Here is a 27,432-nt window from a genome sequence, read left to right as displayed (position 1 = left end):
GCTGAGGCTGGCTTTGAACTCATGATCCTCTTGGTTCAGCCTCCTGAGCTGCAGTGATTAAAAGCATCTGCCACTGCACCCAGCTCCTTTTCCTCTTGATTAAAGATATTGAAATACCAATGAAGTTCCTTAAGACAGATATTTTCAAAATATGTATTCCACATTTCCTTTGTTCTGAGATGCATTGTGCTTACCAGTGAGCACTGCTGAGAACCACTGGCAGGGCTTTGTGTTGCAGGTTAATCATTTTAAAAATATAAATATATAGCTGGTATCCCCTCCTTTGGAGGGTCTTAGAAATAATAAAAATTCTGAAGTATTTAATTCTCATTTTTAATTTTTTTTCTTTGGTTTTGATGCTGGAGATTGAATCCAGGGCCTCAAACATGCTAGGAAAGTGCTATTTCCCCATCCCTTTTTATATTTCATTTTAAGACAGGATCTTGCAAAGTTGCCCAGGCTGGCCTCAAATATGGGATCTTCCTGCCTTAGGATCCCAAGTAGCTCAGATTCAAGGCGTCCACTGTCATTCAGTTCATTATCTAATTTCTAAAAGTAGGGTCACTTTACATTTAGATTATGCTACCTCTACTTTTTTTTCTAAAAGGATGGAATTAATAAGCATACTTATCTTGCTGAGTTTTAGCAATAATTAGTTGTGAAAATGCTTCAGTTAGATGATTGGACTTAGAGTTGAAATTAAAAGAACAGTATGGTAGTGTGTCTGCCTGAAGCAATTAGTATGATATGAGAAAAGATCTAATTTGACATGATATAAGCCATCTTTTGCAAGAAGGAGAGAGTGTAATTTGTGACATTTTTGGGTAAAAAAGAAGCTAAAAGACATTTTTCTTCTTAAAAGGTTTTGATTATCTTTGATTTGATTTTCTTTAACTCTCTGCTTTTAAATAAGATATTTCATTTAAGTCCTTTCCACTTTGTACATGTTGCTCAAATCACCCTTTTAGCCTCAATTCTCTCATCTTTGAGAGAAGAGGATTGATTAGGTAATTTTAATGCCTGCTTTCTGCATGTATCTTCTGTGGTGGTCTGATACATTTCAGAGTACTAAAAGGGCCATTTTGCTGTTATCTTTATCAAATGTTGATGAGCTCCACATGGTTGCAGTAGGACTGCACATAGGAAAGGGCATCAATATTCACATAGTTCTGTGGAAAGACATCAATATTCACATGGAGCCCTGTTGGCTGCTCAAAATACACCATAAAAACAACCAGAGTTTGGGCTGGGGATGTTGCTCAATGGTAGAGCACTTGCCTAGCATGCGTGAGAATCTGGGTTCTATCCCCAGCACAAAAGAAACAAAACCAAATAAACAGCAGGCACAGTGGGTGGCACATGCCTGCAATCTCAGGAGGATCAGAAGTTCAAGGCCAGCCTCAGCAATTTAGCCAGGCCCTAAGCAACTTAGTAAGACCCTGTCTCAAAAAATAAAAGGGCAGGGAATGTAGCTCAGATATTCAGTCCCCAGTACTGGAAAACAAAAACAAAAATAAAACAACCAGAATTTGACATTTGCACTGCTTAGTGTGAATTTTCTTTTGAAGTTTGGCTCTAACTTGAGGTGATCATAATCCTCTTTGGGAGGTACTTCTGGGACTTTCAGGCTTTGACATATTTGCTGTGATAAAACTTTTCTCCCCTTTTGTAGAGTTAAGCCCAGATCATCCAGCAATGTATGTAGCACACATGCACACATACATACTTGTGTAGTTTTTGTCTCCTTTTTCTGTCTTCTATCCTGTGGCTGGCCTGTTTTCCTTCCTTTCCCTCAAGTTTCATATAGAAATAATTGAGATGAAGTCACAGATATTAAAACTTTATCCAGAATTTGTGATTATTGGAAGGGACTCCATTGAAGTTGAGCCATACTTTCAGGAAAGCAGTGGCTGGTTAAGAAAATTGAGGATCCTTTTTTTTCCATAGAGAAAATAGGCTGTTATAAACAAGTAAACATTAGAAAGTTACTTGATGTGTACAAAATTAAAAACAGAGGAGTAGTGTAGTTTAAGTGATAGTATCATTGGCTCAAAGAAGGTATCTTCTAAGCCAGCTGGAAAGCATGTGAGACCTGAAGAGAAAACAGTGAATTAGTGTAGCCTTGAAACACATGTCTGGAGTCAGGCAAATCTGACTCTACCTCCTATAGCTATAGGACCTTAGGGCCACATTCTTAACTCCTCTTTGCCTTTGGTTTCTTCACTTGTAAAATGGAGAGCATGATCACTTTGCAATATATCTATATCTTTTGTGTGTATGTGTGTGATACGGGGATTGAACCCAGGAGTGCTTTATCACTGAGCTACATCCCCAGCCCCTTATTACGTTTTATTTTGAGACAGGGTCTCACTAAGTGCTGAGGCTGGCTTTGAACTCGGGATACTTGTGCCTCAGCTCTTGGTAACCAGGCCTGGCAGCTACATAAAATGTTTTTTTTGTTTTTTTTTTCTTGGTACCAGATATTGAACCCAGGGGAGATTTATTTATTTATTTATTTACTTACTTACTTACTTCAGGTGGACACGATATCTTTATTTTATTTTTATGTGGTGCTAAGGATCGAACCCAGTGCCTCACGCATGCTAGGCGAGCATGCTCCCACTTGAGCCACATACCCAGCCCCTTTATTTTTTATTTTGAGACAGGGTCTCACTAAGTTGCTTAGGGCCTCACTAACTTGCTGGGCCCAGCTTTGAATTTGTGATGCTCCTGCCTCCTGAGCTGCTGGGATTACAGAAGTGTGCCACTTCATGTGGCTATATATAAATCTTATAAAGCTCAGCATAGTGCCTGATTTGTAGATAATGCTCAAGTTAGCTACTGTTGTAGTTGTTTACATCAGTTTTATTGCTGCCTTTTTAAGATCTTTTTTCTTTGCATATTAGATTTCTAAAACATGAATGTATCATACACCATTTATATTTAGATAGATGTTTTCTTGATGAAATTTAAGGGCGCACACCTGTTAATCATCTTGTAAGGCTAGAGTGACTGTACTGGGATACATTCCCATCTGTTTGGGGTGAATCTTTTTTTTTTTTACTGGATGAAATACTTTCTGTCACCTGACTTTGGAATATGTGTCTTCTTTGGGTCCTATAGCCCCTTCACAGCTGTTACATCTCTTGTGATATTCGCACTATTTATGATAGCTCCAAAAGGTAAATAATTTAAATGTCCCTCAACTAGAGAATGTATAAAGAACTTGTGGTACATTCATACAATGACATCGTATTCAGCAATAAAAAGGAAATGGACTGTTATGACATACAATTAATTATATTAATAGCTCTTAAAATAATTATGCTGAAGTAAAAAATAAAAAACTAGACCAAAAAAAGTCCATATTAGATGATCCCACTAACATAAAATTTTAGAAAATGTAAACTAAACTACAGTGACAAGACAATAAAGCAGCTTCAAGAAGGGAGTTTTTGAAGTCATAGTGTCCTCTTTTTTTCTTATTATAAGTTGCATCTAGTTGAGTGAGTCTCTGAATCTCCCTAAGCCTTAGTTTAAAAATCTACACGTGGACATTATGATTCTCACCCTAACCACATCATTGTTTTGTAAGATTGAGATGAGCTAAGGCAGATATACAAATAAAATATTTTACTGCTACATTTGGGAAGTATTCAGAAAAGATATTGTCAGAAAAAAACAGGACAGAGGTTCAATATTGTTTAAAAGTTCATGCCATTTTTTCCTCAGATCTTTCAGATTGTAATTAGACAATATTCCACGGTAAGAGGTGAATAAGAAATCTGAAGTATTACTTCCCCTCTGACAGGGTGAAATGATTATTTACTCTCATTCTTCCTTATCAAACTGTCTAAAATATTTACAAATTGAAGCATCCAAGAATAAAACTGGAACAATCTAAAAGACTTAAAATTTTAATTTCTTAAAAAAAAGGCAAAAACCAAAAAGGGCTGGATTTGTTGCTCAAGCTTGCCTAATTTGTAGGAGACCCTAGGTTTGATCCACTCCCCCGCCACACACACCAACTAAACAAAACCCTAAGGATATTCATCTAGTTTGAGGAGTTCTGAGGTCGTAGCTTGATAAACATTTTATTCATAGCTGACACACCAAGAAACTTGTAACTTAAGGTTATGGCATCTTCCACATTTTTCTCTCATTGATTCCTTGAAAGTATTTTGGAAGGTTTTGATTTTATTTCTCTTTGATTTGAAAGCTGCCAGTGCATTTTTTTAATCAAAAGAGGAAATGTGAAAGGACATTGGTATGAATATTTGTGTTGGGCAGATTCCTGTGTGACTGCAGAGTTTCTTCTTCATTCTCCCTTTAGGCTTTGCTGAGTGTGAACTCCTTGGGGAGAGGTTCAGCTGAGAAGAAGTTGCAGAGAGGGAGCTGACACATGATGCATTTATGCCAGAATGGGAATAGAGCCAGCTTTGCTGGAATTCCGAGTGGAATTTTCCAAAATTTGAAGAATACATTTTTCCCCCCTCTCACTATGATTGGATATAAGTAAATATTTCTTGGCAGAATAATAAGATAGTGGTGGGATTATTTTTAAATTCTCAGATTGAAAATATTTTCTTTGAGATTTTGAAGACAAAATTCAGTGTCATTTCTTTTATCTGAGCAGATTTAGAAGTAAAATTAATATGTAGTGGTTATATGAATACATAGTAACTGGTGGGTAATTAAAAAATGAAAAATACTAATTAAAGGAATGCATAATATCATGTGAGTTTAAAAAGTCAAGTTTGGGCCAGGCATAGTGACACTTGTCTATAATCCCAATGACTCTGGAGACTGAAGCAGAAGGATCCCAAGTTCCAAGATAGCCTCAGGAACTTAGGAAATACCTGTCTCAGAATAAAAAAATAAAAAGACTGGGGATGTGGCTCAGTGGTAAAGCACTCCTGTGTTCAATCTTCAGCACCAAAAACCAAACCAAACCAAACCAAACAAAAAACCCAGACCCTCAAGTTTCATACCAATGCTGTATATGAATGTAGTAAGGGGCCTAAGACATTGTTGTTTCATTTTGACCTTCTCCTTTTACATATAAGGAAAGCTGAAATTCTGTGTATATGAACCAGGAGTGGAAACTTTTGCCTTAGGTGCTTAATTGTTAAAAGAGGTTGTATTTTTTTTTTCACTGATTTAACTCAAACATGCAAATTCAGTGTCTTTGGGAAAATAGATCTACTGTTATTACTTGTTCTCTTATACATTTTTTTTTTTTTTGGCATGAGGTTGGTACTGGGGATTGAACTCAGGGGCACTCAACCACTGAGCCACATCCCCACCCCTATTTTGTATTTTATTTGAAGATAGGGTCTCACTGAGTTGCTTAGCACCTGGCCATTGCTGAGGCTGGCTTTGAACTTGTGATCCTCCTATCTCAGCCTCCTGAGCTGCTAGGATTACAGGCATGCGCCACCGCCCCCAGTATATATGTTCTTTTCTTGAAAAATAGAATAGTCAACCTGGACTACATAGCCTGATACTGAACATTGTAAATAAGTGAAATTTGAAATATTCTTGATTGACTTCGTTGGATTTTTGAAAGAAATTCTGTGTGTGTGTGTGTGTGTGTGTGTGTGTGTGTGTGTGGTGTGTGTGTGTGTTATGAGAGAGAGAGAGAGAATGTCTCAAGTGACAGGAGTTGGGTTGTCTCAACTCAGTAATAAAAAAGAGGCAGGAAATTAGAAAGTTACTTTTCCCTGTGGACTTCCCAGATTGTTTTTTCCACTTATGTAGGCAGTATAACCTGAATTTCCTATGTACAGCACTCACCACACTTGTAATGAATTTTTTTTTGTAATTTCAGAGTTTAATAGTTTGAGTGTTTTAAAGTCCAAGATAGACCTCTAAATATCTCAAAATGCCAATTTTAACTCAGCAAACATCAACATAAAAATATTTTAAGAAATTCATCTTTTTCTCTGATGTTTTTGACTGGAAAAAGAAAACTTGATTTCTTTCAATTGACACAGTGTATGTAATATACATAATAATTGTACATATTTACAGGATACAATATGATGTTTCAGTACATGTATATATTGTGTAATAACTAGGTCAGGATAATTAGTATATTCATCATCTCAAACATTTATCATTCCTTTGTGGTGAAACATTCAAAATCTTCTCATCTAGCTATTTTGAAATGTACAATACTTGATTGTTAAGTTTAGTCGCTTGATTGTGCAATAGAATACCTGCACATGAAAGTAGACAGTCAGCCAAGTAAAGAAACAGTCCACAAAATAGGAGAAAATATCTGTAACCTGTTCATCTGACAAGGGGTTACTACCCAGGATATATAAAGGACACAGTTCATAGCAAAAACAAAACAACAACAACAAAACAATTGAAAAATGCATATTCAGCATTTCTCAAAAGAAGACATACAAATGGCCAATATGCATATGCAGAACTGCTCATTGCCAGATACAGTGGCACTTGTACATAATCCCAGTAACTGGGGAGGCTGAGACAAGAGGGTCTCCAGTCTAAGGCTTTCCTGGGCAACTTAGTGAGACTCTCAGCAACTTAGCAGTATCCTGTCTCAAAAAAAAAAAAAAAAGCACAGATGATGTAGTTCACTGGTAAAGCACCCCTGGGTTCAATCCCCAATACCCCCACCCAATACACACACACACACACACACACAAAAGCTCATTATCATTCGTCATCAGGGAATTACAAATCAAAACCACAAGGAGATATCACTTCATTCCATATTGAGTGGCAATTATCAAAAAGACAAAGGGTAACAAGTACTGGTGAGGATGTAGAGAAAGGGAACCCTTATACACTGTTGGTAGGAACATAAATTAGTATAGCCATATGGCAGATGGTTATGCAGATGCTCAAAAACTTAAAAATAAAACTACCACATGACCCATGACCCAGCAGTTCTACTACTGGTATATATCTGAAGGAAGTGAAATGAGTTTCTCAAAGGGATTTATGTACTCCCATGTTTATTGAAGGTACTGTTCACAATAATTAAAATAACTAGGTTTCTGCAAGTTTTTAAGAATGCTCCATGGTTCATTTTTTTAGAATATTTTTTTAGTTGTCAATGGATTTTTATTTATTTGTATGTGGTGCTGAGTATCAAACTCTGTGCCTTATACATGCTAGACAAGTGCTCTACCACTGAGCCACAACCCCAGCCCTCCATGATTCATTTTTCTCTACCATTGTGATACTTTGGCAGAAAATTTGAGAGTGATGTTCTTTTATTTGATCTTTTTTGAAGCTCTCTTTAAAACATGGTAGCATCTTCATTTTCTAATAAAGGTAAAACAACTTGCTGATTTAATAGAGCCAGCAAATAACCATCTAAGACTTGGACACACAGATTATTCTGCCTATCAATCCCTTAATCTAGTGTGAGTATTACTATTTTTTCTTCTTCTGTGAAGTGTCTGTTCAGTTCCTTAGTCCATTTTGGATTGGGTTATTTGTTTTTTTGGTGTTAACTTTTTTGAGTTCTTTATATATCCTAGAGACTACTATCTCCCTGATACCAAAATCAGACAGACACATCAAGGAAAGAAAACTTCAGACCAATATCCCTGATGAACATAGGTGCAAAAATTCTCAATAAAATTCTGGCAAATCGCATACAAAAACATTAAAAAGATTATGCACCATGATCAAGTGGGATTTATTCCAGGGATGCAGGGTTGGTTCAACATATGGAAATCAGTAAACCTAATATATCATATTAATAGACTTAAAAACAAGAATCATATGATCATCCCAATAGATGCAGACAAAGCATTTGTCAAAATACAGCACACCTTCACGTTCAAAATACTAGAAAAACTAGGGATAGTAGGAACATACCTAAACATTGTAAACGCTATATATGCTAAACCCAAGTTCAGCATCATTTTAAATGGAGAAAAATTGAAAGCATACCTGCTAAAAACTGGAATAAGACAAGGATATCCTCTTTCACCACTTCTTTTTTTTTTTTTTTTTTTTTTAAAGAGAGAGTGAGAGAGGAGAGAGGGGAGAGAGAGAGAGAATTTTTAATATTTATTTTATTTAGTTCTCGGCGGACACAACATCTTTGTTGGTATGTGGTGCTGAGGATCGAACCCGGGCCGCACGCATGCGAGGCGAGCGCGCTACCGCTTGAGCCACAACCCCAGCCCCTCTTTCACCACTTCTATTCAACATCATCCTTGAAACTTTAGCCAGAGCAATTTGATGAAAGAAAGAAATTAAAAGGATACACATAGGTAAAGAAGAACTGAAACTATCACTATTTGCTGATGACATGATTCTATATCTAGAAGATCCAAAAAATTCCACCAGAAAACTTCTAGAATTAATAAATGAATTCAGCAAAGAAGCAAGATATAAAATCACCCATGAATCAAATGCATTTCTATTCATCAGCAGTGAATCCACTGAAAGATAAATTAGGAAAACTGCTGCATTCACAATAGCCTCAAAAAAAAAAAAAAACTGGGAATCAATCTAACAAAAGAGGTGAAAGACCTCTACAATGAAAACTGCAGAACACTAAAGAAAGAAATTGAAGGAAACTTCAAAAAGATGGAGAGATCTCCCATACTCCTGGATAGGCACAATTAATATTGTCAAAATGGCCATACTACCAAAAGCGTTATACAGATTTAATGCAATTCTTATTAAAATTCCAATGACATTCTTCATAGAAATAGAAAATCATGAAATTTATTTGGTAAAAATAAGAGACCCAGAATAGCTAAAGCATTCCTTAGCAAGAAAAGTGAAGCAGGAGGCATCACTATACCAGACCTTAAACTGTACCACAGAACTATAGTAATAAAAACTGCATGGTATTGGCACCAAAATAGACTTCTAGACCAATGGTACAGAATAAGGGACACAGAGACAAACCCACATAAATACAGTTATATCATACTAGACAAAGGTGCCAAAAACATTCACTGGAGAAAAGATGGCGATCTAACAAATGGTGCTGGCAAAACTGGAAATCCATATGTAGCAAAATGAAATTAAACACCTCTCTCTCTCAGTTTTCAAAAACTCAACTAAAAGTGGATCAAAGACTTCGGCACTAGAACAGAGACCTGTGCCCAATAGAAGAAAAAATAGGCCCAAATCTTCATCATGTTGGCCTAGAATCTGACTTCCTTAACCAGACTCCTAAAGCACAAGAAGTAAAATCAAGAATCAATAAATGGGATGGATTCAAATTAAAAATCTTTTTTTCAGCAAAGGAAACAATAAAGTAAGGAGAGAGCCTGGGTTTAAATCTTGAATCTATTACCTATTTGCTAAGTGATCTAAGGGCACATTATCTCAGGGCACATTGCCTGTGTCTTTTTTTTTTTTTTTTTTTTTTGTAAATAGACACATTAACTTCTTTACAAATGTTAAGATTAAGTATGTAATGCTTTTCACTGTATCACCATATCTGGCAAGAGCGTAATTTAATTGGTTTGGAATGAAAGGTGGTTATATGGAGGATAGGTGAAGGGTGGATGGGAAGGACCAGAGTTAGAACTAGTAACCTCTTGAGACATTCAGTGGCCTCCACTTTCTGCTACTGTCTATCTAAGCATGAGGAAACCAAGTAGAAATGCAATACTGTGCATTCTTGTATTCTTTCCTTCCCACAAGATGTAGTCTGTTTTTATTGTTCCCTAAAATTTTTTCAAGTTCAAGACAAAGGAAAAATCTGGTTTTGAGGGGCCGTGCAGGGAGGGAGGGAATGAGTAGCTTCTCCATGCTGCTGGAGCCTTTCCCAAATTCCCAGGTTTTTTCTCCATGAAGGAACTCTTCTTCCCACTTGAAAGGGGTCTTATTGATGGGGAGGAGGAGTTAAGGAACTTGACTGAGAGGCCCAACATTTGGTTCTGTATAGCCTCCTGAACACACCATCATCCATTTTGCTCACCTACTCTTCTCTCTGTATAATTCCCTACATTGTTTTGGGGTTCATAAATTTCTAATTGGCCAGTATTGGCTGTCCTGACTAGTTAGAAATTGATATTTGTATAAAGTTTGAAGATACCTGATGAGATTTTGGATTAGTGGTTCAGAGATGATGGTTTGTTGAAAAAAGCTGCTAGATATTTACATGCATACCTCTGCAACAGGCAGCTACAGACCTGATTTGGACAGATCAGTCAGATAAAACACAAAATACTCTGTTATGTGATTAGAATTCTTAGGACTTTTCTTACTCTCTTTTTTTTCCTCTTGTAATGATAGTCGTTTTGGGAATCAGATGAGACATATTAAACACAGTACCTGGAGCATAATCAATTATTAGTAGATTATTTTCTGTTTTTTCAGCAGCATGCCTCAAGATTGAAGATATTTTACTTTAAAGGATTCCTTGTTCCTTATAAAGTATCTCAGTCTCTATACTTTATATTTCAGTATTATGCTTGTTGATTATTAGTGTTACTTTTTAGGTTTGCAAATGAAATGGTAAGGAGATTTTTCCTAAGAAAAATCACTAAGAAGCAAAGAGAAAATGGAAGGGAAAGAAAAATTTAAGTGTCCAAGTAATTTATATGGATGTAGCAGGTAAAAATGTATTACATCCTTGTAAGCATCATTTTTACCTGTTATATTTATGTTGTTTATGGAGAAATTGATCTTCTCAATTATAATTTGCCTAGTTTGAGAATTATTGGGCTAAAATCAAGAATCAAAGAGGAAATGGAAGGAACTTACTTTAAGTAAGGTATTTTCATCAGGCACAGCATTCCAGGTGTTCTGCTTAAGTTTTTAAAACTATTAGGATCCATAATAAAGTGATTGTGTCTGTCTACCTAACCATACCTTTCCTTTTCCTTTCTCCTTCCCCCTCTCTGTCTTTTCTTTCTCATTTTTTGAATCTCTGTGGTAGGATATGTGTATGATTTTTTTTTTGCTTAGACTTTGGCAAATTCAGATGAATTCATGTAACAGAAGAATGAATTTTGATTTATAAACTAGGTTAGCAGTTTGGCAGTTTCCTAAAAAATTAAACATGCATTTACTATTAGATCCAGCAGGTACACTGTTTGGTCTTCATACAAAGGAGTTGAAAACACATCCAACTAAAACCTGCACATGGATATTCATAGCAGTTTTATTCATAATTGCCAAATTTGGCCTGGGGATGTAGCTCAGTGGTAGAGCATTTGTCTAGCCCCTGGGTTCAATCCCTAGAACTGACAGAAAATAATTAAATTAAGATAAAAATCTTGTTTTCATAATTTCCAAATCTTGGAGGCAACCAAGATGTCTTTTAGTAGGTCAATGGAAAAATAAACTATGATTAATCTAGATAACAGAATGTTATTCAGTGCTAAAAAGAAATGAGTTATCAAATACAGAGGAACCTTAAGTGCATATTTTTCAGTGAAAGAAGCCAATCTGAAAAGGCTCCATACTGTATGATTCCAACTGTATGGCATTCTGGAAAAGGCAAAACTATGGAGACAATATCAGTTGCTGCTAGAAGCTAAGGGATGGGGGGAACATAGAGGACTTTTTCTTTCTTCTTCTTGTGGTATTGGAGGTTGGAATCAGGAGTGTTCTACCTCTGAGCTACCTGCCTCCAGCCATTTTTATTTTATATTTTGAAATAGAGTCTTGCTAACTTGCCCAGGCTATACTTGAACTTCTGATCCTCTTAGCTGGGATTACAGGTATACACCACATTGCACAGCAACACAGAGGCTATTTAAGATAGTGAAACTTCTCTATATTGTACTATGATGATGGATGCATTTGTTGAAACCCAATTACCAAGAGTGAACCCTAATGTAAAGTATGGATTTTTTGGTATAGATGATTAGAACCCAGGGCCTTGTGCATTGAAGGCAAGCACTCAACCATTGAGCCACATTCCCAACCCTTTTTTGTGTTTTATTTCAAGACAGGGTCTCACTGAGTTGCTTAGGGCCTTGCTAAATTGCTGAGGCTGGCTTTGAACTTCCAGTCCTCCTGTGGTCAGCCTCCCAAACCGCTGGAATTATAGGCATGTACCACTGCACCCAGCCACTGGTCTCTCTTATTTTAAAATAATACTTATTTCCAAGGGAAAGCACTGCTTTTTGTATCTCCATGTTTCTTTCTTTGGTGTTTATTATCTACGGGAAGAGTTTGATCTAACTGTACTATTTGCAGATGATCTTAAATCTGAGCAACTTTATCAAATTTTAAACTATCATCAGAGTTGGCCTACATTCGAAAGTCTGTTACCTCATGTATCACTCCCTCCCTGGATTGTACACTCAACTAATAGGGTATTTGTTGAGTACCAACTTGGAGTAGACCTTTCTGCAGGTTTATTAGAGGACATAAAAGGAATACAAGATATGAACCTTGCCCCCTGTAATTTAATACTATAAAAAAGTGTGGACTCTGGGTCATACTGCTTAGCTTCTTATTCCAGATCCCTTACTTCTACCTATATGATTTTGAAAAGATATTTAACCTTTCTCTGTCCCTTTTTCTTAATCTGAAAAAAAGGTTAATAAGAATACTTATAAAGTTGTATGATGTATTAATGATATTAACATGCATGATTATTGTTCCTGGTATGTAGAAAGCATTACATTCCATAAAAATGATCACTACAGCAATCATAAATAAAATACTCAAATCAGAACCAAGGTATCACATAATTAAATTACACAGTGAGGGTTGAAAATAAATCTAGGCTGTTCATAAATTGACTGTCTTTTCCATATGCCATCCTGCCTCCTTAAATATCAAAGTCCCAGGCTGTTTACAGTCTTTGTTCAGAAATGAGAAAAGATACAAACCTGTAAAAATCCTGAACTGTTTAAGGAAATTTGGTTAAAACTTCCAGGTAGGTCTTCCTCTCCCCAATTCAGGGTGTTCCTTCCCATACTCAAGCCTGTCTGCATCTGTTCACTTTGTGTTCTGTATTACACAAAGTGAACAGAATGAATGTTTGGCAGTTGAAGACTTGAGTGAATAGCATTCTCATTTATCCTTTAAGGATGCTAAGATCCAATGAGTCAGTTTGTACCTTAGTATTGCAATCAAATTCTTTTTCATTGATTATTTGGCCAAAAGTCAGAGTTGATGAAAAAACAAACAAAAAAGTGGAAATTGTTTAGAACAGAGATGAGTAATTTTGAACAGAGTATTTTATTTGCTCAGTACAGATTTTTCAGTGGGTGTCAGGCAGCATGACATCATTGGGGATGGGAGGAAGGGACAAAGAGACAAATGATAGAATGTCAAAATTATTTCTTTTCTTCTTAAGTGTTGTCTATTTTAATTTATTCCTATTATTATAGTTGAAGCAAAGTTTTTCCGGCTCAAGCTAGGAAGCTAACTTGGATTCCAAATAATAAAAAGCATAAAAGTCCCTTAAATTTTTTTGGAATGTACCTCCTTTGTAAATGATGCAAACAGTAATAACTTTGTAAATTCAGAAGAGATTTTTTCCCTTGAGGGCTGCATTATGGGAGTAGTCAGGGAAAAAATAGGACTTGAACTGGATGATTGTTTTTAATATGAATAGTAGGAAAGTGAAGAGATTAAAGGGGTGAAGTTGAGGGCAAGTATGATGTCTGAAAAAAAGTAGAAAGTGGTGGAAGATGAGATTGACATAGTAGTATTTCAACCTTGTGGCTGAAAAATCAGATTTTTTTCTTTAGAATTAGTTGTTTTACTGCTTACTATTTTACACTATAAGTTTAATTCCAAATTATCCCCCTTTTTCAGTGTAAGCTAATTTTATGTCATGCTTTAAGAAATAGACTAAATGGAATTCTTGTTTATAGAATCCGAGGTTTTAAATTTGTCTTTCTACTCTGAAAATTTTAATTTATTTTTATACTAGGGATTGAACTCAGGGATTGTTTCCTACTGAGCTAGACTTACACCCCAGCCATTTTTTTTTTTTAGTCTCTCAGATCTGAAATTCGTATTTCAAAGATGAGCTAGGCAGGACCCATTTCAAAGCTTGATTTGCTATTGATTCAATTGGGCGTTCTCAAACTACATACAACAAAATGTCAGTCTCCCAAAGATAGGGGACAAACCCAATAGGACAGCTTTGTGGGTCTAATCTATAGATATAAAAATTAACACAAAATTTCTATATTTAGATTTTAACAAGTTCCGTTTAACATCTTTTCTGTGCATTGGGTGTTATTTTGAAGTACTTTATAAAATTTTCATCATTAAAACACTGTGAAGTAGGTATTTACCCCATATTACAAATGGGAAAAAATAGGATCAAAGTTACTATTTCTATAGAGTTAGGGAAATGGGAAGCCCTACACTAGGGTATGCATCTGAAATACATTACCCCAAATAATTTAATGTACTAAGTCACCTAACACCTGAAAACAAATTTTCATTTTATGATCAGTGAGAATCTTGCCGGGTAAGGTAGTGCACACCTGTAATCCCAGCCACTCACAAGACTGAGGCAGGATTGCAAGTTTAAGACCAACCTCAGCAACTTAGCAAGACCCTAAGGACATAATGAGACCCTGCCTCTAAACAAAACAAAAATGGGATGGGGACATGACTCAGTGGTTAAGTGACTCTGGGTTGAATCCTCAATTTTCTTCTAAAAGAAAAAAAAACAAAACCTTAGGTAATCAAGATAGTCAAACCGTCAACAAAGACTTCTGTAGATATCTAGTCTATAGATGATCAACTTTCACTAATAACTCTTATATCAATTTACAAGTTAACTGCTGCCTCCTCAATAAGCATTCCTAAAATAAATGCTATCCCCTCTAAAATACAAATCGTAGTGAAATTTAGATTAGTCAGGGAATATCACAGCCATCTTAAATACTTCTTAGGCTAGTTATCTGGAATTCTAAATTTAAGATCCGAGATTTCAGATATAATTCAAAATCTACTCGGGTATTCTACCTTGAACTTAATAAAAAACTAATTTTTTTTAAAAAATCAAATGTTTACATTTTAGAATTTACCATCCTAGCTACATAAAGTTTCTTAAGGCCAGAGCGGGTGGGGGACAAGTTACCTAATAAATGAATATAACTATCAAGCACACAGCGTAATCTTTCTTTGAAAGTTCATGAACTTCTTAAAGTGTATTAAATTCCAGATCTGAATTTCAAAATTTAAAACATTTTACCTTACTCTACTGTATCTAAGAACTATTGGGCATAAATTTTTTAAAGGGAAAACTAATTCAGCATATTAAGACAAAGACAATAGAAATAATATACATGATTTTATTACAATTTTTTTAGGTGTAGTTGGACACAATGCCTTTATTTTATTTACTTATTTTTTTATGTGGTGCTGAGGATGGAACCCAGGGCCTCGCACATGCTAGGAGAGCACTCTACTACTGAACCACAGCCCCAGCCCCACAATAAAAAAACAAACAAACAAAAAACACCAAAATGCAATATCCTAAAAACCCCCAAATTTACTAATTCCTACCAGTTTGCTGTGCTACCATACACAAGAAATTAAAGAAACCATTAAATATTTAGGAACATTCAACACCAGAAGCTTTAAAATATAACTGTATGTAGTAGCCCTTCAAAAAGCTACAATCTAAATTTTTTAAAATGTATTTCCTCTACAAAGAATCTTAGCCACTATACAAAAATCTGTATACAGTTTTTATACTGAAGCTAATATTGAGCTGCACTTAAATTCACATTCTTAGCAAAACAGTTGCCTGAACACACACACACACACACACACACACACACACACACAAACACACACACACACACACTCCACACACATCATTACAGGACAGCCACTAATTCTTCATCCTCTCCTCTTCCTCATCATTCTTCCTCCTCCTCTTCTTCCTCCTCTTCCTCTTCATCTTCTGGTTAGAGTTTTGCTAAGTTGCCCAGGCTGTCCTTGAATTTGAGATTCTTCTGCCTCAGCCTCCTGAGTTGCTGAGATTATAGGTGTGTGCTACCATGTGCTGCTGGAAATCATTTTAGATGACAAGTTCTTTAAGCAATATGTGATACCATAGTCAGCTCTGTTAAGCATTGTAACAATGAATTCTGTAGGCCTCCAGTTTTGAAGGCAAAGAAAACCTTCAAAGTACTGTATTATGAAGGCCTGAGATGAATCCAGTTCTTTAATTCCTTCCTACTTTTTCAGTTTGTTTTATAGATGTACATGGTAATGTTTTCTCCCGTTTGTGATATGTATGGAAATTAATGGAGAAAATAGGAGAAAATCCACTGAAAATTTTGCAGAAGCACATTCTATACAGCAAGAGCCCATTGTATTTAAATTTCCAATGTATTTTCCAGAGGCATCTATGAAGTATGTGTGTGGGTGTGGGTGTGGGTGTGGGTGTGTGTGTGGTAAGAGATTCAGAAAGACTACCATATGCCACAATTTTTAGTTATTTAGAATGCATTTTTTCTTTGAGTCATGTCTGTTGGAAATATAAAGTGCAAATGAATATTTACAAATCAAAATTTAAAAAAGAAACTCATATCTATATCTGATATAGATAATAAGCCCCAATATAAATCCTTATAAGACATATGAAACTTGAAAATCCATTGTTTCTGTTCCAGTGGCTGCTACTTCCAGTTGAATTTCTCTTTAATATTGTGATATATCTTGTCTTACATAAAAGTTTTTTTTTTAAATATAGTATGTTTATACTCAAGTTGAACAGTATCTCCAGATTAATAATTCCAAAAATTCTTAAAAGAGGTTTGTGCAGATATATATATTTTTTAATTTCTAAATTCACCATTTTGATACAAATACCCATGGTTTTCTTCTGTGTTTACATGCAGCCAGGAGCTATGGGCGGAGACGAGGTAAAAAAATTTTTTTAATGAGATCTTTTGCTTGCCAAATTGTGAGTAAATATGAGTGTGTGTGTATTTAATCCCTGTGTGTATAAAACAAAAATTGTTATATGGTGTGATGTTTTAACTTAATTATTTTAGCAAAGTAATTAATTTATTACTTTCATTACAATGACTTTTACTGTTTGTTGGTAATTTGTTCTTTTAAGCCTAATAAAGGTATGGAGAAGATTTTTTCTACCTGGAAATTTTGTTTTCTGGCTTATTGTGAATAAATGTGAGGAAATAAAAGGCCAAGCATATGTATTTTTTTGCCTTGTATTCACTATGTTCTGTTCCTTTTTTGAGTTGGGGGTACACTGGATTGAACCCAGGGTTGCTTTACCACTCACCTACATCTTCAGTACTTTGTATATTTTGAGATAGGATCTTGTTAAGTTGCTGAGGGTTTCGCTAATTTGTCCAGGCTGGCTTCAAATGTACAGTTCTCCTGCCTCAGCCTCAGTTGCTGAAATTATAGGCGTGTGCCACTATGCCTGACTCAATTTGTTTCTATTTTCAAACTACTTAATACTGCTTAAAAGACAGAGGGTAGGTTTTAGAAGGTGTTTTTTGATCTCAGGTTGACTGGTGATTTATTTATTAACTTATTTATTTATTTTGCCACATCCAAGAGCAAATTTACCCCAAAGCTTAAATTTTAGGGGCTCTTATCTGCAGGGGTGAGTGCCTTTCAAAGTCTTTACCTATAATGTGTTATTTTACTTAAAGAGGTGTATCAAAATGGGCTTAAGTCCCTATAAAACCTGTGTTCTTTCCTGGTAATTTCTGAATGAAGCAATTTAATTTCGATTTGTGTAATGCTGTAGCCTTTCTAAAGCATTTCCATATCTGTATTTTTTTTCAAGTAAGTTTAGGAAGTAGCTAGGGAAAGCTTAGTGTAGTGGAAAGAATATAGGAGAACATCAGGCCAAATACCTACGTTGTAATCATTGCCTTATCACTTAGATCTGGTGTCTTCATTAGTAAATTATGAAGAAACAAAACCAATCTTGTCCAACTTCAGAATATCAATGAAGTTCTGGTTTTTAAAAAAGGACAAGAAAATAAATCAAAAACATTTCATAAATGTAAGATGCTTTGGCGCTCATTTGCAGAAGCTGGGGAAGTAATTTACTTGCTGTGTGACCTCAAGTTAAAACCCAGAGCCAAGACTGAAATTTGTGTTTTGATTCCTTATTTGCTAAATGTTTACCATTTATCAGGCTGTCTCTGACTTCATAGTTGTCTCAAAGAAAAGATAATGATGTTAAATTTATAGTATTGTATTATTATTCCATGGTAAATATTTGTTGAATGTATGTTAGAACCATCTAATTGCTTTGCTTTTCAACATCATCATGTGGAAAAATATTTCTACTTTTTGTTATTTCTCAACTGTAGAAATTAATAACATTAAATTTTTTGCTTTTCTTATTTTTAAATTTTAAAAGTTAAAGCTAGAGATATTATTAAAATCATTCTGTACTATGCTTTTTTATGCTAGAAAAATGATCACTGTTAAGAAGGAATAGGAAATGGACCATTTCACTTGGAAAATAAACAGGGACTGGCCTCTCCTCTTCTCACATATTAATCAGTCACCAGATCTTGTTAAGATTTCACCTCTAGTTTCTCCAGCCTTGTGCTTCTCTTTTCTACTGCTTTTGTTTCTGCTGTTCCATTTCTAGTGCCTAATCTCTTTTGTCCATATCACCCATATTCTTCCTCATGCAGGGTTCCCGTGATCTGGTCCCTCCCTGTTTCATTATCTCTCATTTTTACCTCCTTCTCTCCCCCTGACCAGTCCATGTTTTCTTACTTTCTGGCATACTTTCATCTACTTGTATAACCTATTATTTCACTAGTTTAAGCCCAATTCAGGACTTATGCTTTCTAGGAAACTTTGCCAGTGGCCTTGAGGACAGTTTTTTCTCTCTTTCTGTTGCTTTGCACTTTTCTTTTCTATGCCCTGACTGTTCAACTGGAGATAAATTCTTTGATAGACAGTTGTCTCTTATGCCTAGCACTATGCCCTATGTATATTAGCCTATATTAAATGCTCATTCATTAGAATTATTTTGAAATATCAAACACCCTTACATCTATGTAGAACTGAGTTTGGCATCATATTTTTAGTTTTAAATTATATTTATTATTTATTTATTTAGTAGTATTGGGGATTGAACCCAGGGCCTCATGAATGCTAGGTGCTCTATCACTGAGTTATATTCTCAGCCCAGTATCATAAATTTTTAAAAATTATTTTATTAGCTGGATGCAGTGGCATTCCTTGTAGTCCCATCTACTCCAGAGGCTGAGGCAGGAGGCTCCCTTGAGCCCAGGATTTGGGGCTAGTCTTGGCCACATAGCAAGACCCCTTCTCTAAAACACAATAATAATTATCTTATTTTTGTAAATAATAGCACATTAGATTATAGACATAAAGAGTATAAAATCAGGGCTGGGATATAGCTCAGTTGGTAGAATGCTTGCTTCACATGTACAGGGCCCTGGGTTTGATCCCCAGCAACACATACACACACACAAAGTATAAAATTGTGTAGTTTCCAAGCTCCTGAAAACATTACTTTTGTTTTGTTTTGTTTCTTGGTACCAGGGATTGAACCTAGAGGCACTTAACCACCGAGCCACATTTGCAGCCCTTTTTATTTTTTATTTTGAGATCCCTTCTCAAAATAAATTCCCGAGCCACTGGGTATTCTTTTTTCTGTATTACCTTCTCCACATGTATTTGTAAAGTTTGACTTAATTGCTTTCAAATGTCGTATTTTTATTTTCACAAAACACTATACTATGTATGTCAATGATGTGATGTCTGCTCTCTATAAGTCTGAAATTTGATAGTTATAGATCAGCCAGGGAATGGAGACAGAAAGAAAGGAGGAGGGGGAAACATTGAAAGACTGAATTTTGAAAGTGAGAATGTTTGTTTCATGCTTAGTAACCCCCCAAATCTAAAAAAGAAGAAGAGTCATGTTCCTTAAATATAATGATGTAGCCACTTGGGATGGAGCACATACACCTCATCTCTAACATTCCCATTCCCTAAGATATACTCATGTGGACTCTGCATAGTGTAATTTTGATGAACTGACAGGCTTCCTCATGCTCATTTATTCAGGTGATCAGGATTAAAATGATGTTTGCTCTTTCTTCCAATTACCTTTTTTGTTTTGTTTTGTTTCATAACAGGGATTGAATCTAGGGGCATTTAACTACTGAGCTACATCCCAGGCTCTTTTTATTTTTTATTTTGAAACAGGGTTTCACTAAGTTGCTAAGAGCCTTGCTAAATTGCTGAGGCTGGCCTTGAACTTGCTATCCTCCTGTCTCAGCCTTCTGAGTATTTGGGATTATAGGCATGCACCACTATTCCCAGCTTCTTCCAATTAACATTTAGACTTGCACCAAAAATGTATAAAAAATAAACTTGCTGATGTGTTACTTCATTCTACCTATGATTAAGACTAGAACTCATATTCTATGTGTTACACGTGCTTATAAATCTTTTAGGAATAGAAAGTAATGGAAATATATGTGAAAGTTTTGAGTTCTATCAGCAAGAATTAGGCCATTGGAATCTTACACCTTACTTGATAAACCTGGAAAAAGTTTCCTGAAATAGGTAGAATTTCACGAACTATTTGGATGATGGAAGAGGAATGTGAAGCAAGCATTCTAGTATGTTATTCAACTGAGAAGAAAGCTTTAGAGGTGGGATTGGCATGACCAGATGCTTGGAGCATATGTCCCTGAGTGTGTGCATGGGGCCAGCTGGAGAGGACAAGTTGGCAGTGAAAATGGTCTATGCTTCCTTGATGAATGGTTTTTGAAACAAAGGATGAGACTCTTGGACATAGACATTGAAGGCTTTTGAAATAGAGTTTCATGATATGAGTAGTGACTGCAGGAAACTTGGGCATCAGCTAAAGACTTGGATGGAAGTGTTGAGGGTGCACACCAAATACTTGTAGTAATATAGGTAAAATAGTAGTAGAGAAGGAGAAGAATAGATGTGAAAGTTAATATCAGCTTTATGTATTTATTTAGTTTTCTCATTGATATTCATTTTAATTTTGTTCCAGAAGATAATTCCTTTTTGTTGCACCAACGAATCTCAGCATTTTCTTTTAGGAATATTCTTTCTTTAACAAGCTTTAATATGTATTCTCATATACAATTGTAATCCATATTTGAAACAAGTCTTTTGAGTAGTGTCATCCAAGATCTTTGTGTACACATTTAATATATGTTGTATTTTTCATTTCACATGGTGTGAGATTTTTTATTGTTATTTCTATATGACTCTTGTCTGTATGTGTGTGAACTGAACATGTTGGCTGTGCCAGTGATTTTTTTTCTTTTTTCTATTTTGGTGCTGAGGACTGAATCCATGGCTTCATGCATGCTAAGTGTGTACCTCCCCTATACCAGTGCTCCTGATATTGAATGGGATTTCCTAGTTATAGAGCAATAAGGAAAATATAATTTTTTTGAAATACTGGAGTACACCTGCTAAGCAAGTACCTTATCCCTGAACTACATTGCTAGCCCTAAAAGATCCTTTGAAACAATGTACATCAGCAAATATAAAGAGTTCTTGTTACAAATGTGCTTCTGCATATACTTAGTTCATGAAAATCTACTGATATTAATTAATGACTTAATTGATAATTAAAGTTCTAAAGTACAATAAAACAAACTTGTATACTGAGTTGAGGTCAAGTCTTTCTGTCAAAAGTCTGCTCAGGGGAGGAATGATCAGTTATTCTGAAGAGATCATGGTACAAATATGCCATCCTACAAATTCAAACCAGTTATTTGAGCTTGTTTATTTAAAGATATGGATGGTTCTGGAGTAAAACATGGACATAATTTGAAGAGCTTCCTGATTGTTCATGACTGTAATATCTTAAAATGGTGCTGCTCATCCTAGTAATAGGAAGCTTTGAGCACAGAAGATAGTGAGGGGAATAAGATCACTAGTTTTTCACTTGTGTGGGAGGAGCCAAAAGAAAGAATGAAGGGGGAGTTCTAGACCTTCCACCCAAAGTCCATTCATGAAGTGTTTGCATGCCTACATTGTAATCTCTAAACATTGTCTCTGGCCTTTTTCAGTGTTCACTCTAGTAAAAGAAAGAATCAACCCAAATAAATGAAACAAGTATTTTTATTCTTAAAAGTTGTGATAAGTACCAGGCAAGAAAGAGTGGAGGAATTCCTTTAAGGAAGGAAAGTTACCTCTGAAGAGGTGATACTTACACTGAAACTCAAAGGATAGAGAGACATGTGTCTTAAATTTATTTTTATTATGGAAAATTTCAAACATACACAAACAGAATAGTTTAGTGAACCCTGTTGTACCCATCACTTGGCTTCAATGATTATCACTATTTTTGCCCATTTTTCTTTCACCTATTTGCTCTTCCTTTTTTCCCTGGAATGTTTAAAGGAAATTCCAGGCATTATAATATGGGTATTTTAAAAGGGAAAGATTGAAGGAACTGCATGTGTTAAAGGATTGAGGGAAGGTTGTGATACATGCTGCAACATAGATAAACCTTGAAAAGTTTATACTAAATCATAAAAGGTTACATATCATGTGATTCCTTTTATGTGAAATGTCTAGAATAGAAAAAACTATGGAGACAAAAAGGAGATTATTGGTTGCCTAGATGTTGGGGGAAGATGGAGAGTGACTGCTGGTGGTTTCAATTGTGAATTGTATGACACGTGAATTATATTTCACTAAGACTTTCTTTTTAAAGGCTTGAGGCAAGAAAGGGTTTCCTTTAGAATGACCGAATCTTGGTAGATGAGGGAGGAGGGTGTCTTAAGATGAGTTTGGAGGAAGGAAGGGAATTTGATCTTGCTGGACTTTAGCTTCTGGTAAGGATTTTGAGCTTGGTCCAAGTACAAGAGGAAATCTTTAAATCAGGGTCAAGTGATTGGATTTATGTTTTTGAAACCGCAGTCTGATTGCTGCTTGGAGTGGAATGGGAAGAAAAGTGGGTTACCCATTTAGGAGATGATGTCAGTAGTCTAGGCAAGAGAGAATGGTAGTTAGCATAGAGTGATGGCAGTGTGATTGGAAAGAAGTAAACAAAATAAATATTCTGAAGAATAGAATCAACAGTGGTACTTAACAGATGACATCATTTTGATGAATGTGACAAGTAAGAAGAAAACTAGAAAATTGAGGTTCTGACTTGAGCAATTTTAGACAAATATGATGCCACATATTGAAACTGGACTGGGAAAGAATAGGTTGAGGGAAGATGTCAAGACTTCACTTGTAAATACATTAGATTTGTGGTGCATACTATATACATTTTAATACAAGATAAGATCTAGTTTTTATTCTTTTGTGTGGTACTGGATATTTAACCCAAGGGAGTTCTATCACTGAGCTACACCCTTAGGAACCCCCCTTTTTGAGATGGCGTTTCCCAGGCTGGCCTCTAATTTTTTTTTAATATTCATTTTTTACTTGTAGTTGGACACAATACCTTTTTATTTATTTATTTTTAATGTGGTGCTGAGGATCAAACCCAAGGTCTCACATGTGCAAGGCAAGTGCTGTACTACTGAGCCATAACCCCAGCCCTGGTCTCCAATTTTCAATCCTCCTGCTTCAGCCACCCATGTTGCTGGGATTACAGGCATTTACCACCATGCCTGGCTAAGACCTATTTTTGTTATGTAAGATTTCTGTGTGATATAGGGGATTCTGCTGTCTTCAGAGATTTAAAAGCCTTTCATCTAGTTCAATTGTGTCATTATGCAAATACAGATAAGTTGACTATCTTGTCCAGAGTCATAGACTAGAGCTAGGCTGAAACCTGTTTTTACTTTCAGGAAGATTTTGTTTTGATTTTTTTCTTTGTGTGTTTTGTTTGTTTTGAGGGAGTCATGTCTCATAATCCATTTTTCGTAAACCAAAGTAACTGATTTCTGAACTACTTGCTAGGCTAAGATGAAAATGGTCAGACTTAGAATGGAAGGGTTAGGCCAGAAGTGCCTTGGAGCTGCTGGAGTCATAGCAGGAGCTCAGAGGTGCAGTTGAGCATATTTGGCAGCACAGCATTCATTTTCCCATGATTTGCTATAGGCAAGGGAGACTCTTAGGGAAAAATTGTCTTGGACAAGGCTTTCCTTAACTAGTGCTTTGTAGGTCTTCTGTGCAACACTTTTCTTCCAAAGCTCTATTAGTTTTAAGTCACCACCACATTCAAAGAACATTTGTCCAGAGGCTGAGGTTGTGGATCAGTGGTAGAGCTCTTGCCCCGGCATGAGCTGAGAACCTGGGTTTGTTGCCCAGTAACAGGGGGAAAAAAAGAAAACATTGGTCATTATCTTTGATTGTTAGTCCAACTTCTGGACAAAAGATTACATTCTGGGTAGCAAGTGAGAATAGATATTAGAGAAACAGATCATTTGTGGAAAGCTCAATGACCAAGTCACAGCATTTGAGAAGTCTTTTTCCTCCTTCTGTTGAATATATTTTCTGTGGCAATATCTTGAGGTTCTAAAGCAAACTTATATACTCTGCACATAAGAATATAATTTGGGGGGTAAGTAATGTGGCTTGTTTAAAACATTTTGGTCTTGGGGAATGTTTCCTTTAAAGAAAAGAAATATGCCAGAAAAGCACTAGTTAGTACTTTAGGGGCATAATTTAGGTGTAGCCTCTTAAAGTTTCAGTTACTAGTAACACTTATCTGGGAATGAATTTTAGCAGTCTTCCAAGGGATGATTTATCTTGAGGATGGCTTTTGTGCCAACCAAATGAATGTGTGAACACCAGCTTCACAAGGTTCACTGGACAACTCAGAATACCAATGTGTTAATTTATTGTGGAGATTGATTTGTATAGAAGCAAAATTTGTCACTAGTTCAAAAATAACCCTTTTATACTAGCAAAGTGCCAGATTTATTCACAGAATAGCCTCTCAGAAGCTTATAATTAGAGCAGAGAGAAATAGATGGTTTTTAGGCTATGGAAATATCAGATGAACTAGTATTCTGTTTTGCAAAGGAATCATCCTACCCACTATAGTAAAGTTCTGCTGTCTCCTATTTGTTTGTACTATCAATTCGTGATCTACAGTTGTATTGTTGTTGTCATATTTAGAAAAAAAATATTTTTTTATGGTTCCGGGGCCTCTTACATGCTATGCAAGTATTCTACCACTGAGCTATAATATCCTCTAGCTCTCATTTCTATATTTTAATGCTTTCTGTAGGCTTTAACTTTTTATTCCACTAGCACTTCAGGCAGTCGTGTTATAGTAAGGTTGATTATGTTATACATTTTACATTCTAATTGTGAGAATATGCTTTCCTTAACTTAAATGAACTTGGATGTTGAGAAAGACCCCATATACTTCATATAATATCTCATTCAGTGACTGCCCTGTTGCAGACAGATGGATATTAATCCATTTAATTGGTTCTTAAAATTGAGCATTAAGAATCTTTGGGGAAATTTGTGAAAATGCAGATTTTCAAGTCTCACATCCACAGATTCAGTTTAGTAGATTCGGGGGTTGGGCTCTGAGACCTATATTCTTTGTTCCTATTCACAGAGAAACATCATTTATATGTTAATTATTATCAGTTTCATTTGCAAGGGCAACTTTATTGCTAAGGTTTGTAGTACTCTAAATACTAAAAATAAGACTGAGGTTTATAAAATCTTGGGAAGTGTCTTAACTACCCATAACCAATTTTAAAACTGTCTACAGTTTTACAACTCTTGCTTTTACTTTCTTTGCCAAAATACTCTGGGGAAGCTGTGGTTTGTTGGTCATGAGAAAGGTTTTCTTTGTTCAAGAATATCTTGAACATCTGCTGCTGTTCCTTCACTATTCTCGTTCAAGACTTCCTCATTTCTCATGGATGGTCAGTCACAGATTTCTGCAGAATCCATCCCTCTGCACCCGCCCCCTGCTTCCCTGTGTTGGAGAGGGGTTCCAAATTACCAATGAAGGTGACAGAATCTTTGTAGGATTTGGGATTTAGCCTGTCAGAGGTATCTCAGAGAAATTATTTTGGCAGGACAGAAGATGGACTCAGTGGGAATATCATAGTTCCCAGGGAGTGAGTGTTAATCAAAAAAGGCTGATATTTCAGCTAGAAATATTGAATTTGAAAGCGGGAAAATTGCCTATTGCTTTTGTAATACAAAGTATAGAGCATAATGCTTGAACAAGTAAAAGTGATAGGAAAGGTCTGTTTTCTAGGACACGGTCACATCTCTTTCATTCTCACGCCCCTCTATTATTTTGAGCATATACTTGTTGTGGCGTGTTTTTACACAGTGTTGTCCTTCCTTGATTGCCACCTTCTTCTAAATTGGTCCCTATCTTAATGGAGCTTATAGTTTAATGGGGTTGGGAAAAGAGATACTCAATAAAAATCACACAATATAGAATGGCATTTGGGGAAGTATTAGGAAGCCGTATTATAGGATGCTACGCATGGATAGAAGACAGTATCTAATCTAATCTAAAGACTCTGAAAAGTTCCACCTGAGAAACTGACTTTTCAGCGGAGACCTGAAGAATTAGTGGGAATTAACTAGGAAGCTGGGTATTTGAGAAAGGAGTTTTTGTTTAGAGGCTAGAGAGAACACCTTGTCCTTAGCACCTGTGGTAAGGAAGAACAGTCAGGAAATACAAAGGAGGTCTGTGTGACTGGAGGCTAGTGAGCGAGAGGGAGAGGCATCAACTGTAGTGCAAAAGAGGTAAGCAGAGACCTTGCCCTTCACGGTGAAGTTTTTGTCCTTTATCCAAAAAGCACTGAGGAGTCATTTGACAGCTTTTGAAGATGTGAGTATGGAGTGTAATTACATGATCCAATTAATGTTTGAAAATGGTGACTTTGGCTGTTTTGTGGTGAAAACATTGTGGGGTACAAGGGAGAAATTAATGGAGTGACAAGGCGGTGTGTGTGTGCACCTTAGACTGGGAGTCCAGGACAGCGATGATGTTGATCTACCATTAGTACTGGGGATGGAAAGGACCTAAAGGAAGATTTCTTTTGGAGCTTTATTGAAAAATGGGTTTGACATTTTTAACATTTGGAATATGAGAGGGGCCAGAAGGTGGGGGAGAGAGAGGGAGAGGTGTGTCAAGAATGATTCCTAGACTTCTCTTTTGAGTCAGGTTTGGGTAATAGTTTTATTGAAGTTTTAGGGGATGCTCAAGAGGAGTAAGTTTGGAGGGAAAGATTGAGACCTCTTTTAAAGGTCCTTTCTCTGTAGATTATTTTTCTTTACCTCAGAATTTCCTACCCCCATAAGATTCTGCTCAGAATTGCCCTCCTGTGAAATCACTCTGCTGGTCTTCCCCCCTCATCTTCAGGAGAGCAGTAAATTGTGCTCTAGTATTACGTGACCTCTCTTCATATTTCTATTTTATAATTATTCTGTACTTGACTATTTCCCTCAGCAGACTGTTACTCCTTTGGCAGGGAAGTATCTCATTTGGGGCTCTTGGAACATGGATCAATATTTCCTCAAGTGTTTTCCATTGAGTTTTGTATTTATGGA

The 27,432-nt window shown here is 36.0% G+C and overlaps 1 protein-coding gene across 8 annotated transcripts in view; it reads left to right on the top strand.

The window, feature by feature from the left end:
* Positions 1–27,432, top strand: part of Cpeb3 (cytoplasmic polyadenylation element binding protein 3) — a 180,548-nt gene that overhangs the window by 82,743 nt on the left and 70,373 nt on the right. For 2 of the 8 annotated variants that reach the window (XM_077798710.1, XM_026397360.2), the window contains exon 5: positions 16,800–16,823. The exons of the other annotated variants lie outside the window; for them this stretch is intronic. In XM_077798710.1, coding sequence (XP_077654836.1) covers positions 16,800–16,823 — 24 coding nt within the window. The remainder of the gene's footprint in view (positions 1–16,799; positions 16,824–27,432) is intronic. 8 annotated transcript variants of the gene reach the window in all.

This window comes from Urocitellus parryii, chromosome 5, assembly GCF_045843805.1.
Source record: "Urocitellus parryii isolate mUroPar1 chromosome 5, mUroPar1.hap1, whole genome shotgun sequence".
Lineage (NCBI taxonomy): Eukaryota > Metazoa > Chordata > Mammalia > Rodentia > Sciuridae > Urocitellus > Urocitellus parryii.
This window is presented reverse-complemented; position numbering and strand designations above follow the sequence as displayed.